Raw genomic sequence first — 15633 nt, 5'->3', positions numbered from 1 at the left:
CTGCACAGGGTTTCCTTCCCAGCTCTGAAATCAGGCACATGTATGCACACATGCATGTGCCCAGTTCTCATGTCTCTCTGAACTTTTTAGAGACAGACCTTTTCTTTTATAGCTACCAGCCTCCTTTGCTCATCATCAGCTCATTAGGCTGTCAAAGTCCCACTAGGTGATCTGTTGCCTAGCTACCACTGTACCTGGACAAACCTTTACTTTCTTGGTTTGGTCATCTTCTGTTCAGTGCGTTGGCTGAGTGGAATGATTCAGCTATTATTGATTCCTACTAACCCACCCAGCCAGCCCAGACATGCTGAAGCCATTCATCTGGCTCCTTAGCACATGGAAAATTAAACAGGAGTACAATAAAAACCATAAGAGGTAAAGATATGGACAGTTCCAAAAAGTCAAGCTGAAATGAGATGTTTGGTAGACAAACTTAGTGAATTCTCACAGGAAATAAGTTTTCCCTTTCCTTTGGTACTCATATTTTATTCTTTCAGAATAGTACAGCAGCCTGGCAAACAGTGACTTAACTTTTCTGATTCAATGGTTTCAGCTACCCGCCTATTCCAGAAGATGTTCTTCTACATGCATTTGAGGTCTGTAACTAAATATTCAGGTACCTAATTACTGGAAAGAAATTGCTGATTCTTAATTCAATATGGTTAAAACCATAAGCTTTATTCTTTTTCTTTAAAGGCTTTGGATGAGAATAAGTGTGGATATATTACTAAAGAGGAGCTGGTCAGATATTTGACTGAAGAAGGTAACATGACTTCTTGTAATATCAGTATTTAAGTAAATAAACATTATATGTGTATATGGCACCTTGAGGTCTTCATTCTGCATGCCAAAACTTGCAGTGGTAGATACCTTGCCTTCAAACAATACTGTTGCCATGATGAGTGGCTGCAGACTAGAACATTTCACTAGTGAATAATGCAGGGAAAGAACATTTATCTGCCTTGTTGCAGACATTATAAGATAAGATTATTATTGTTAAGAGTCATAATTCAATCTTATGTGGATATTTTATGATTCTGTGCACATCTCTGTGCTTCCTAAGGATGTGACTCTTTTTGTGTCTTCCTGTAAAATTCTAATTTAGATTTCCAGATGTTTCAGGTAGTTTCAGTGCTCATTCATTCCTACATTATCTTGATCTTAATTCTACTGCCGTACGCAAACAAAGAGATTCAAAGACCAGATTTAAGTTGTATATCATGTAATCCTCAATATTCCTTGAAGAGCCTGCTTTTCTTGCATGGCTGACTCATGCGTGCCCGCCTCCAGTACAAAACCACATGCAGGCTTTGCGCAAGACCTATCCTCAGTTGGGGACTTTGTTCTCAAAGAGGGCTGCAGTAGGCCATCAGAAGCTTTGAAGCTCCTAAAAGAGAAAAACGAGAAGCCTTTCCTGATGTAAATACAAGTGAAAGCATAGCCAAATGAGAGAGAATAATTCTAATGTACATGTTAGAAGAATTCGTTCTTACAAAAATGGTTGTTTTGAAATCCCTGTGGCAGAGAGGAACAGGCTGTTTTGGAGTCTGTGAGCTAGGAGATCAGAAGATCCAGGTCCTCTGTCTCCTGTCCCTTAGACCAGCTCACTTGGTGTGCAGGACTTAATTGGTAAAAGTGAAGGAATCGGATCCTTAGTATTTCTCCTTTTCTCCTCTGTGTGAGGACCAAAAGGAGATCCTAGCAAGAGAAAAGCGGTGTCATTTGCCAGCCCTGAAAAGAACACTTACCAAGACAAAGTGTTGTTCTCTGCTGTCTTTCAGGTGAGCCCTTTACTCAGGAAGAAATGGAAGACATGCTCTCCACTGCTCTAGATCCAGAAACAAATAGTGTTCGCTACAGAGACTACATTTCAATGTTGATAGTAGATGAAAGTTAAGATCTTCCTCTTTAGTGTTTGAGATGCATTTTGGTAACAGCAGTGTAGCTTGGCAGTTAGTTGAAACATGTATTTTAAAGTATAACAAAGCTCAGCTTGTGACCTTGTGCTTGTAATTAAAATAAAATCTGTGTAGCTGTATTTTCTTGAGTTGTGTATACATATTGAAATATATTCACACCTGGAAGAAGAGCTCTTGACAGAAATACTGTGTAAGGTCTGGAAAAGAAATCATGGAATTTGGTTTGAAAAATAACAGGAAAAATAATGTTAATGGAGTCGAGAAATGACTTTACGATTGCCTCTGAAAAACTAATGGAAAATGAGACCTGTGAAAGCGGCTAATAAGTAGGTGAGTGAATACCTTAAGGTGACTAAAATTGTGAAGGCATGCTACTAAGATAAAGCTTTTATATTTAAATGTAATCCCTGTTTGTGTTTAACTAATAAGGCACCAGGTAGGTTACTACTTTTGTAATAATATAATAGATCAAATAAACTTTCTACAATTTCTAGTTTTTGTCAAATATTTGTGCTTTGTTTACCATAGGCAATTAAACTGGACCAGTAAGTTCCATTTTATGTTACTTATCCATTGACATATGGTATTTGGTTCCATTTTAAACATGCAGGTAACACTCAAACCATTGCCATAGTCAAATTTACAAGTAATCCTTGGGAACATTTCTGTTACTATAGGCAATAAACAGTTCCCCTTTCATAACTAGTTTGAAAGTCAGGAGCTAAAACTGTTCAAAACTTAGGCTCATAGGACTGGAATATGATTTTCATAAACTGAAGAAGCACCGTTTTTTGAAAGATGTTAATGTAAGAGTATGTCTTAGCTACCGTTGCTAGAAGACCACTGCAGACCTCACTGCTCTTCTCATTTCAAGCTTAATCACTTTCTTGACTGTTATTGTACAGTTGTCCTTTAACTTGAGTTTGAGCTCTTTCCCCTTGAGTTCTTGCCTTGTACATCATCTTCTAACAAGTGACCAGTGGTTGCCCTCAGCTGAGGAGGTCTCAGCTTATAGGAATATATTCTGTGGTCTGGTCCCCAAGGGCACCATCTTGCACTTTGTGCTCCATGCCTTTGACCCTATTTTTGTTTTTCTACTCTCTATCAAGTTTGGTTTCCTCCTGTACAGTGTCCTACCATTCCTCTGTCTTAACTGCATATCCTAGCTCTGTGTCAGCAACAGACTTCATCACCTGATGAAATCCAGGGAAGACTGACACACAGAGGCATTGAATGCCTTACCCCCTGTCATGCCCTTCTAGTGGCAGAGCTGAAAACAGAGCACGGGACTCCTCAGGTCAGGTCTTTTGCTCTACCCATTTGTTTCACTTGAACTGGAAGCTCAGAGGAGCTGTTTTCATACCCAGCTGCAAGGGAGCTGCTGTGCCTCACAAAGAAGAGATTAGCATGATCTAAATGTGGTGATGGAAGCAATCTGAAGGAGACTATTTTTTAATTAGCTTTTTACTTCTCTAACCCAAGTCGTCTTTCACTCATATTTTCTTAAACAGTAAGGCAACAAAGAGTTAATGCAGGTAAACAACATTTGCCTAGTTCTAAACTGGGTTTCCATCTGGAAACCACTGTTGCACTGGTCCTAAGGCTGCAATGTACTCTTGTTAACACATTTACTGTGTATTTCATTTCTTTGTTAGTAAGAATGAAAAACAAAGGTAATCATTAGTGTTATAATGTGTGAAGATAGAGATTTTTGAAGATTAAAGCAAGAGCAACAAAGGCCCATTAAGAAAATATATTTTTATTAGTCTTCTTTAGACTCTCTTTGGAAGCTGAAATTATTTTCCCTAGATTAATCCTTCTTCCATTTGATATACAGTGTGTTGTACTGGATCTCTAACACAGCTGCTGTGAATACAAGTTTCATTCATATTCTGCAGTCTGGGAGCCACTGTCAGCCTCATCTTGGATGTCAGCAGGAAGATGCTTATTTCAGGAAATCATTTCATAGCTCACAGTGCTCCAGAGAGAGCACAATTTGTTTCTACTGGTGCTACCCCAGAGGCAGCCTCAGCTACTGTTGTATCAAATCAGGACACCCATGTATAACACAGTTACAATTCATAGTGCAGATAGGATCTTAACATACATCCTTTGATGGTATATATAATTTTTTACCCTACAGTCCTCGAATGCAAGGGAAGAGGGTATTCTGGCAAGTAAAAAGTGGGATTGTGTCTGAATTTATCACACAGTTACTCTTCCAGCCCCATCTTCTGTCCCCAAGAAAGATACATGCAAATAGGACAGATAAAAGGAAGTTGCAGTCATCACTTTGGGCATAAGCAACCAAATTCCATTGTCTAGAGAGTTTCCAAATTGGGGGTGAAGGAAGTGTCAAGAACCAATCTCAGAGTCTGTAGGATTCTAAAAGCTGAGTGCTCCCAGCCAGCTAGGATCACGTATCAGTGATCTGACCAGCTTCTGAAGGAGCTGCCCCGTGGGTCCTCCAGGAAGCAGCTGAGAAGTGCATGCAACTGTTCCATTGCCCTTGTCTTTCATGATTTGCCAGCCCATGCCCTGGTGGTGGGCTGTGTAAGGGGACTTTTCGAAGCTCCCCAGGATGGGCTCTCTGAGCACTTTGCATCTCTGTGCTCCCTGGGGAGCATGGTCCTATACCCTAGGGGGAGGAGAGGAGACTTAGGGAACCATTTTGCTATAACTAAAAAGCCCTCTCTGTTTCTAAATTTGAAGGGAAAAATACATTACTTTGTCCTCATCTTTGAGGTGGACGAATTGATCTTTGTCTATGCTGCTGAGTGGTCTTGAGCTGTCTCTTGCTACATGCCTCTCCTTGCTGTGGCTGTTTTGCCTCTTCCCTCAAGATCAGGAACCAAGATAAAGGAGCGGATTGCACTGGGAAGCCTCTAGGGAGGAACCAGCCTAGCACCTGGACTGAATCCGGACAGGGAGGCAGAGCCAAGGCTTTGAAGAAGTCAGAGGGTTTTTGACCTAGTTGAAGGAGGGAGAGGGAAGGGAACTCATTACCCAGGCATAAAAACCAGAAAGAAAATGAAGAAATCAAAGAAGCAAACACTGGAAACCATCTACAACTGAATCAGTAGGCTGTTTACATCACTGCTGCAAGTTGTAGGCTGGGCAAGACTTTACTTGTTTAAAACTTTAAGTAGGTTCAGCTGTGTCAGGGCAGAGCTGGTATATAGTGGAGACCTTCTCCTCAGTCTTGTTGATACTGTGGAGAAATTCTTCCAGCTGATGAACTTGTGTTTGTGAGTCCTGTTGCTTGTATTCCAGGTAATACATTGCTTTTTATGTTTCCCTCATGACCTTTGGAGCTGCTTCTTGAAAACACTTTTCTGTCTGATAGTGATAGTCCCATATATATTTGCACCTGAAGGCTTCAACATTTTCCCATTGCAGTGCTTACTAACCTGGTATTTACAGTTCTTTTAGACTCTCCAGTGAGTGTGGGCAGAAGCAGAAGTTGCAGGACTTCCTCCACCAAAACACTAAAGGGCCAGCATCAGACCTGGGACTTGAGGAAAGGAACTGGGCTGTTTACCTATGCACCTCCACCCATGTTTTCACAGAGGTAAGATCCTGCAAAATGTTCCCCAAGTTACTGCTGTGTCAAGAAACTTGAACTTAACTAGTCCAGGTCTTCTTATGGCCTTGCAGATTTTAGTTCAAGAGAGGCATGCTCAATATAACTGTGCCCTTCCCAGGTGCCTTTGGTGCTGCAGAGGATGGTCAAGGATTGACCGTGGCAGTCACATCTGCAGGTACCACATTAACTAAAGGCTGAAGGTCCATCTACTATAGGGTCCAGACAGGACCAGTTAGGGCCGCGAGGCACAGCAGGTAGCTTTTGTGGAAGGGGAGGCATGTCTCCTGGCATCCTGGCTCCAGCAAGGGAGAGAAAATGAGATTAAGGGTGTTTCTGGAGAGGAACAGCAGGAGATAGAGGTCTCAGGAGACAAAGATGATTATCTGCTGTTAAATTAGCGGAGACTGTAGAAAAGACAAGATATAACAGCAGTTATTTTGGAGACCTCCACTGAGTCTTGGGTGAAAAGCTCCGTTAGCCTGCACAGTCAGCTCCCGGAGCCAGTGGTCCTGCCTCCTCTTCAAAACTTCTCACAAACTCATCACAAAACGTCTTTTCTCCCCACTGCCGGAGAGGCTGACGTTACCCATCATCCCAGTGTCGAGCACTGTGTCCCTGCTTTCTCCCCCAGCCTGCTTGTTGCGACAGCTGCCTCTGAAAGGCAGAAAGCCTGGCAAAGGTTGGCATTATAAATGTGGACAACTTATGGAGAAGTCCTATTCCTCAGCAGTTTCAGCGATTCACTCAAGGGCAGGGCTGCCATCAGGAGAGACTCACACAGGCTGGAGGAACGGCCGAATGGGAACCTTACAAAATTCAGAAAGGGCAGATGCAGAGCCCTGCCCCTGGGCAGGATGAAGCCCTTGTGTCACAGCAGGCTGGGCCCTGGCTGCCTGGGGACCAGTTCTGCAGAAAAGAATCATAGAATCATAGAATGGTTTGGGTTGGAAGGGACCTTAAAGATCATCTAGTTCCAACCCCGCTGCCACAGGCAGGGATGCCTTTACACTAGACCAGGTTGCTCAAAGCCCCATCCAACCTGGCCTTGAACACTGCCAGGGAGGGGGCATCCACAGCTTCTCTGGGCAACCTGTTCCAGTTTCTCACCACCCTCACAGTAAAGAATTTCTTCCTAATAACTAATCTAAATCTACCCTGTTTCAGTTTAAAACCATTACCCCTCGTCCTAACACTACATGCCCTTGTAAAAAGTACCTCTCACGCTTTCTTGTAGGCCCCCTTCAGATACTGGAAGGCTTCTATAAAGAACCTGGGGTCCTGCTGGGCAGTGAGCAGGCACAACCTGAAGTGTGCCCTGGCAGGGAGGGAGGGCACCAGTGTCCCGGGCTGTACTGACAGGAGCAGAGCTGCAGGTTGAGGGAAGTCATTATCCCCCTCAGCTCAGCACTTGTTAAGACTATGTCTGGATGCTATGTCCAGCTTGGGGCCTCCCAGTGCAAGAAACATGGACAAGCTGGATGGAGCTCAGTGGAGACCACCAAGATGGTCGGGGCTGAAGCACTCGCCCTGCAAGGAAAGGCCAGGGGAGCTGGGCTCCTTTAGCCTGGAAAAGGGGAGGCTTTGGGGTGCCTAGCAGCAGCCCCCTAGTTGCTATGAGGAGGGTACTATCAGTACAGTTGAGTGAATAGACAATGCATTTTGAAGAACTCCATTTATTCTGCTTTTATCTCTCTTTCCCAGCCCGTTGCTAAGGAAAAATCATGACTTTTCCCTGACAGAATGATTCCTATAACTTTTCCCTCACAAAAATGCCTAACTAACACCTCCTAAAATTTCTCTTCCTACACCACAAAATATTGATGCCACCACCAGGACAGTTTCCATTAATCACAGCATCCCAGGACCAGAGATCCTCCCCATCTTTCACCCATTTCACCATCTTATGAATGGGGAATTTCTTCTGCCTGCATGGCTGGACTGAAAACCCATCTTTGGCCCATTCAACCGACCTGTGTCTCACAGGAGAGCAAAGGAGCCTAATGCTGGTCAAGACCTTTCTCAGGCAACAAGAAAGTGAAATATTTTTCCTTCTTTCTCTTGTTCTCTTATACCTTGTTTCATTAATTCAGTTGTGTGATAACCTGTGAGGGTTGAAAACATGAGACTGTTGTGCTCTGCCCCACACTGCTGATGTCCTGCTGCTTGCTCTGACAGCGGTTACTAAGGCAGTATCAGCTGATTGTATCAGGGTGTCATTTATCACCAGATCTAGACTTGCTGCCACTGAAATCAGCACTGGCAAAACTCTCATCACAGGTAACGGGAAGGACCTAGGCCTTCAGTTTCAGTGGGGAAGGCGTCCGGAGATGCTGGAGTCCAGCCAAGGCTGGAACTGGAAAGGGAAGCTATGATTTTTTAAGTAAGTCCTGTAAAATACTGTTATCGTTGTGTAAAAGGGGGAACGTAGTCTCGACAGCAAGGCACCAGGCTGGCAGTTAGATTTCATTCTAGACTTTGAGAGGTGTTGGGTAAGTCACATAACCTCTCCCTAGTTGAACTTTCCATCTATAAAGTCAGAGTAATTATAAGGAATAGGAGACAGGGAGTATCTGTCTTGCCTACCCAGACTATCGACTTTTTGTATCACTAACTCTGATATTTGCACAGTGTCTGGTGCTATGATGTTCTGATCAAAATCAGTGCCTACAGACCTCCCCGTCACATAATTAATAAAGTTCTGAGCCTTCAAGTCTTTTGTTTCAGACTGTACATCCAGGTCGCAACTTCTCAACAGGTCAGTCTACAGCAAGTATGTTTGTTTTTCATTGAACACAACTCTGTTTCATAGAGTCTCATGCCGTGATAGGTTTGATTGTAAAACTAACTATTGAAACATCTGGTCTTATTATTGGAGGGTTTTTTAAGGCGCATCAGTACTAGGCATGGGGACTATGCTGATTTAAAAGCTAAATAAAGATGTAGGTTGAAACAAAGCAGATTCTCCTATTTAACCCATTTTGAATCCCTGGGGCTACTATTTGGCTTAGTATAGTTCTGAAAGCCAAGAAAATGTTATTCATTGTGCTCAAAAGATTGATCACAGCATTTATATCCTGAGGCCCAAATCTTGAAGCCCTTATTCAGACAGAACTCCCATTGACTTCAAAGAGAGTTCTGGCTGCAGAAGAGCTTCAGAAATAGTGGTGTACTGGCTCACAAGGCACTGTAAAAACCTTTCAGTCTCTTTAAACGAAGCCTCATCTGTGGGAGATCTAAGAGAGATGTACAACCAGCGTGCAAGTTCTGTCATTGAAATGACCATAAAACCATGGGAGTAGGTAGTTAATTCTTGTCTACAGTAATGCAAGCAAGCAAGATTCAACAAGAGTCAGCAGACAGAACTTTTCCATATTGTTCAGAGTACAGAAAGTAAAATCTAGGGATGCTACTGCATGGAGGCTTAAAATTACCTCTTCCTGCCATTATCCTGGAAACACTGCAGCCTTAAAAACACACACGTGTTGCTTCTGTGATTTCCTGTACTAAAACAATTCCTTTTATCCTGGATGCTAACTATTCCTTTTAGAAGCCCTTTTAGAACAGACTTTCCTGTTCCAAATACCTGCCTAAATGATGGCATAAAAGGAAAGAATAAGATGCAGAGGATAAGCGTTTGAATATTTCCTGCCAAAAGTAGTCTCTTTCCTGCCAAGATAATAGCCTCCTTCAGTGCAGAATGGGTCCTGTGCTTTGTGTTGTGGTATGCCGCCATGTCTTCCCCTAGACACCAGCCTAGTGATTAAAATAACCAGAGTGGAATTCTCAGGATTTCTAGAGGTGTGATTTTTGAGCTGATAATGCAAAAATTTGAAGCTATCTGAGGCCTTCCACATGTACAAGTTGTCCAAGTTTTATGCATTACAATAGTTTAGGTTTTGCAGTGATGGAATACTAAGGCTATGGTACAGTCCAGATGGAAACTAGTTGCAAAGGCTGAAATTTAGCTTGATTTTAATTTATAGTAACACAGCCAAGAAAACCTCAGTAGTTCAACTTTAAGGACATCTTTGAAATATCTGTTTATATGGTGAAGATGCACTCAATATTGCAGAGACAAAACTAAAAAACCCACCAGTAGCCAGTTTTCATATGGTGCTAAGCTGTTGCCTTGAGAAGCGATGCCATTCTTCAGAGCTCCCATAAACACAGAGGTGCATTCAAATTCAACTCAAAGTTAATGGAAAACTGAGAACCTGTCTCTAGTTCTTTGGGCTTCATCAAAGTTGCAGAGATAGTTTGTTAAGCTAAATATGGTATTTTACCATCAGCTGTTGAGATCAGTAAGGGAGAACTTCCTGAAGAAGTTGTATGACTAGGAGTGGGAAGAAGACGACTCTAAATACAGGGCCCTTGACTCAACCCATTCCTAGAAAGAAAGAAAGAGAAAAAGAAAGAAGAGCTCCGTTGTGCCACCAGAGCCAGCGTTCATTGACCTTCAGGATACATTATAAGACATGTCTATTTGCTCAAGATAGCTATTATTCAGTTTACAGAGGCTGGCGTGACTCTGAGGTCTAGCTGTTTGAATGTAGTTTGTTTTCATTGGTAGTTTCCTCTGGTGCCTCATCTGGAGGCACAATGCAGTGCTGCTGTCATTCACCTTTTTATTACAGTAGCTCTACGAAGCTCAAATTGGGAATAGTGCACACTCTAAAAAAACCCAACTATCTAATCTAAGAATATCTATGATGAAAAGCAGGGGACACACACAATAAAACCAGTTACATACTCTTTTTATAGTTTTTTATTTAATGATAATGTTTTACGGTTTATATAAACGAGCTATGAGTTTTCTCTGTTGCTCCTTTGCTGAGACAGGTTTCTTTTTGATGTCACACCAAAGTACATATCCTGAAAGCATCTGATTTAGCAAAACACACTGAGAGGATGAGCCCCAGGAAATTCAGAAGGGAGAGGAAGAAATGATAACTCGAGAACCCGTTCAGAGGCAAAAATACATGTATTGCCCTCTCCAGAGATGCTTGTGGTACAAACGTTTTTTATTTTTAAACAAAATATGTTCTCACTGACATCTATGAGAAACTATTTGGCACAAAGGTTTTTATAGAGTTGTCACATTTCTGCATTTGTGAAGGCCCTGGCTTTATAAGCTTATGGTCAAACTCACTCTCAGTTTTCATTTAAACAAGAAATAGGAAATAATCTGCCTTCCTCACTTCTGGCAATAACTTCAAAAGTAATAAAAATAATTGGTAAGTAAATAGCTCTGGAAGATTACAACATGCCTTTCTAACTTGTACTTAGTGTGTATTGTGCTGTCCTTTGTTGGAAGTCAAATTCTGATTAATGCTGTTCAAATATTATTATTTCTATGATCAGTGAGGTCTATGAGGTACACCATCAGAAACTACAGGTAAATAGTGGTGGGAAAAAGACAAGAGTGTTCTCTCTCACACACACAGAAGGCTTGCCTGGCCTTTCAAACAGCTGGCTGAGAACCAGATCTATGCATCAGCTAATGAACATATCTCAAGAAGCAAGAGAAGAAACAATGCATTCATCACTGCTAAAATTTAACTTTGTAACTTACCTTTCGGCAATGAAAATTCATAACAAGGATAATAAAAAGGGCAACAGAGGAACATTCTTCCCCTTTCTCTATCGGAATTGCCTGTTGTTTGTCCAGCACTCATGTGCACCCAGACGAGACCAGCAAGTTCACTTTCCTTTTGTTATGCTCTGAACCAGATAAAAACCATAAGGTAAAACTCTTGCACTAAACTTCTGCTCTGCCGATGAAATCTTTAAGCCTTACAATAGTTGTTTAAGAACAACAGGTAAGATTCTGTTTGCAGGGCATTTTTAGATAGTAGGTGAATTAAATAATTTGTTCAGAAATGGCCATCCTCAGTCCCTGCTGATCAATGAGTGTTCCTCTGAACAGTGGCATTTACAGACCGTCACTGTTCCCCACCTGGGGAGAAAGCCTTGCTCTGTCCCCCTTACAGCTCCATTACAGCTGCCCCAGCAGACTCCCATTGCTGAAAGCAGTCCCCAACTTTCACACTGCCACTGTGACTTCACTGACAATAGAAACATGAACTATATCAAAGAAATGACATTAATGACAGGCCAGGTTGTGGAAAGTCACACTCCTCTCACTCAGGATTGTAAAAATAAGATAAACTCTCCACATTCATTGCTAACTTTGTGTTACCAATAATGTCATTCATCTGCTGCACACTTCATAAGGGGCCAGCTTTACTGTCCATTAAGCGTCCATCTCACAGAGATGGTACAGTGTTTTTCATCATCCTTGACCCTGATACTGAGGTTATGTACTTCAAACAGATGTAGAGGTACCTCTGGAGATGCCAGGAAGGGGTCACAATGTTCCCATCTCCCAGGTCTTTGTCAGAGGGGCTCACAATTAACACAATCATATTCAGCAAACTCTATATCTTCTGTGTTCCCATCATAGACTATTTTCATAGAGTCTATGTTTTCATAGCAGTCATGTTGAGAAGCAATTGGTCTCTTTGAAAACTGTGTATAACTAAGCTACAGTTACAGAGTATTATTTGTACAAGTAAATACTTTCTGGCCCATTAATACCTGTACTGCTGTATGCAGAAGTAAGCTGTTGCTGAAGGAACCTGTATGTTATGGTACCTACACCACTTTAGTTGTTGTACTCATGTCTCTAACCAACATCAATGTGCACAAGTGCAAATTAAGGACCACAAGGTGTTTATCTTGGAGTCTAATCTAATGGGTTGTTGTAAAGTCTGTGCTTTGCTAGAGCTGTTTACTGGAGACAAAAACTGTACCAGAGGCAAACTAGGGGAATATGGTTAACCTACCCAGTTTCATGGTGTTGTGTAGATATCACTCATTCTCTCTGACCCTTCTAAATACTGCAACCCTTAGTACTTCCTTTGAGTTGTCTTTGCCTATATTGATTCCTGGAATGTGCCAGACACATGCTGTCAGGGAACCAACAGTGCCAAACTGCTCTGTCATCTTCTCCTACCTGTCCTCACACTGGTGCATCCAAAGGACATCATTATTTCCTACACTGAAAGTTCAGGGTGTAAGCTGTGCCTTCTTCAGCGATACTGGGATGGGTCAAAAGTTCATATGCAAGAGCATACTTTGACTGCCATCTTCCTCCTCCTGGAGAGAATGCCTCATTCTGCAGGGGTTCTGGTGTCGTGAACAGCATATTTTGGATGCCTGCTAGTTACAGAAATCTGTAGATCCGCCACGCACTGCTACATTCACAGATTAGAAATGGTTTCCATTTTTGTAGAGCAGCCCTTCAATTACTCATTAATTGGGGCTCCTTGTTCCACTTTCCTGCATGGCCTGTGCTTGCTAATCTAGTCCATGGGTCAAAGGAAGTTATTTCCTTGTAAGCAGAGTTCATTAAGACAGATTCTTCGTATTTATTTCCCTTACTGACATCTTCAAGGCCCTAAAAAGAGGTTGGGCCTGAGAAGGAAGAGAGGTAGCCTGGGCCTTTTCTTGCAATAGATGTGATGTCAAGGTGCACCAGCAAACAAGTCTCATTAAGATGCCACATCCTGGCACCAACCACTTGGTAGGTATCGTGAATAAGAAAATGCAGACCCTGTTTAAAAGTAAGGAACTTCTTACCTGCTTGAAGATGGCATACAGAAGAATTTCAGGATTAGTCTCATGCTCCGTGAAAAAAAAAAGTGGTTGTGATGTACGCAAGTTATCCTCATTTATGAAGACAAGAGCTGTAAGGTTCTTGAGTTTTAAGGGTTGCTGTTGTCAGTATTTCATGTGGCTAAAGCTTGGAGAGCAATCTTGAATATACAGGATGTTGGGTTTAGTTAGCAAACTGACTTCATTTGTGTAATCCATTAAAAAACACCTCCTTGGCCTGTTTGCTCAAAGGAATGTGAATTGACCATTATTCAAGACTGGTTTACAGAACCATTACTGGTAATGCTTATAATTAAGATACATGTAACTACTGTAAGGAACTAAAATGATTTCTTGTTTCACTTCTTAAAGTTTTGATATCTCCTTAGTAAGTCTGAATACAACTCTAATGCCTAATTAACCCCAGTTTTGTTTCGTTAGTATGCTTTAAACAAAAAGAGCAACAGGTGTCTAGGCAGGTAGGTAGCCTTTATAGTATACAGTTCATTTTAGGTGGAGACATATGTGTTTTTCTTTCAACACAGAAAATGGTAAACACAGAGTCACACAAAGAAACACGCACACTTACCCTTTGCCAGACTCCTGAATGTCGTCAGGACCTTCCCCTGAAGGAGCCTACAAGCTGGTAGCCTTCATTTTATTGTTATTTGCATGGTAATTAGTAATTCTGAAGTTGCCATATGGCTGTAGCTGCCAATTCTTTTCCAGATTGACTTGAATTATATGTAGCAATTTTTTCTTCCTGGTTTGCCAGAAACTCATTCAACAAAGCCTCTTCAATGCTCGTGGACCCCCCACTGCTTAGTTAGCATCTGAGCAGCTTCCTAAAACACTTCCTAAAAAGGTTACAACCTTCCTTTTGAAGTCTAAGAAAATTTGTTCCAGTCAAGCATGCAAAAGAATGTGAACAACTGGACAAACCTGACACACACAGGAAAAAACGGTCAGTCAGTCATCTATATTTGTCAGCCAAAGATGTTTGCTTTCCAGTTAATTCTGAGAACCACCTTCCTGAGACATCAGCCTTTGCAAGTGGGAACAGGGTGGCTGACTGGCAGGTTAGGCTGTATCTCCATACAGGTTTTCTGAATGCGACTTCACAGCTGTGTGCCATGCAATAGGACAGTTTCAACTTTAGAAATTTTGGCAATACTCTTTCCGATCCCTCTGGAGCTTTCTCTATACATTTTAGCAATGAAAATGTTTTTTCTGTGATAAATACATCAGCTTGAAGCCCAAATAAGATGAAGATTCTCTGAATGATACCACCTTACATACATTCCTCTCCAGAGGGTGATCCTTATTACATCAACTCTAGTCACCACCCTGAGGCAGAGTGCAGCTTTTCCTAGAAAAAAATGTCAGAATCACTCCACTCTTCCTTTTCTGTTTCAAGCAGGCCTAATGCTACAGAAACACTTCATTTCTCTTGAGATCTTCTACTCACTCCTACTCATGTGTTTATTTGTTTGTGTGTAAACAACCTTAAAAGAACACGCCTCCCAGGCTTGCAGTATCTCCTCTACCTAGCAAAGACACCATCATCATACAGACTAACGTATAAGTAACATTGGAGCGAACACCAGCCTCCCACTGCCAAGAAGAACACAGATCAATACAAAATCACCCCAGCGTTTGGGATCCAAAAGGCATCCTCTCCTCAGGCTGCCTCCCCAGCACCGCTCTGCGCCTCTTAGTGAATAATGAGGCCTCGGCTGCTCCCGGCAGTGCAGGACCGCATCCTGTCCACATTCACAGAGATTTGCCAGCTCTGGGGCACAGATTCCAAACCTTTTGGACCAAAGGCCTGTTTCAGTTTGCAGTCTCATTAGAGAAGTAACTGTGTGAACATACTGGCACCCAAGGCTTCTCAGTAAACATTACAATAATTAAGAACCACCCTCACCCAGCAATGTTCATCCCAGATTATTGGTCTGTACTTTCAGACAGGACCAGCCTCACACCGCATTTTCATACCAAATACCTGACTGCTGTCCAAAACTCCTTGGTCACAGAATGACAGTGTGACTCTCCTACAGCATCAACCACTTTCCAGACTCTCACCCTGCCTGTGCCAGGAGATTTGGACCAAGTTAATTACTGCAAATTGATGTTGTTGCATCACTGCAGATCAGATATGATGCAGTGAATACAGTGGTGAGGCTAGCACTGGTTAAAATGCTCAATAAGGCTAATTGCATGGGTGCATGTTTCTTTCATATGGACAAGGCTAAATAACCAAATTAAAATGTAGGCAATTATAAATACTCTGAAGCCTTGTCTATGCATAAAGAGACATCCTTATGAGTCTGAAGAGAGGCAGTAAGGAGCATTGGGGGCAGACTAAGAGTGCTAACCTCCTCCTCCACCAGCACAGTTGTTTGCAAAGTACTTATCTTTCTACAGTGCAGTTATGGCTGTTACATTAAATTAGCTTTGTCAAACTGTTGC

At 42.1% G+C, this 15633-nt stretch overlaps 1 protein-coding gene across 1 annotated transcript in view; it reads left to right on the top strand.

Moving 5' to 3' along the window:
- The window catches only part of EFCAB2 (EF-hand calcium binding domain 2), a 31187-nt gene extending 28916 nt beyond the window's left edge, over positions 1-2271 (top strand). The window contains exons 6-8 of the mRNA XM_068411017.1: positions 554-596; positions 697-763; positions 1782-2271. Coding sequence (XP_068267118.1) covers positions 554-596; positions 697-763; positions 1782-1897 — 226 coding nt within the window. The 3' untranslated portion in view covers positions 1898-2271. The remainder of the gene's footprint in view (positions 1-553; positions 597-696; positions 764-1781) is intronic.
- Positions 2272-15633: the final 13362 nt, after the last annotated feature.

This window comes from Nyctibius grandis, chromosome 1, assembly GCF_013368605.1.
Source record: "Nyctibius grandis isolate bNycGra1 chromosome 1, bNycGra1.pri, whole genome shotgun sequence".
Lineage (NCBI taxonomy): Eukaryota > Metazoa > Chordata > Aves > Nyctibiiformes > Nyctibiidae > Nyctibius > Nyctibius grandis.
This window is presented reverse-complemented; position numbering and strand designations above follow the sequence as displayed.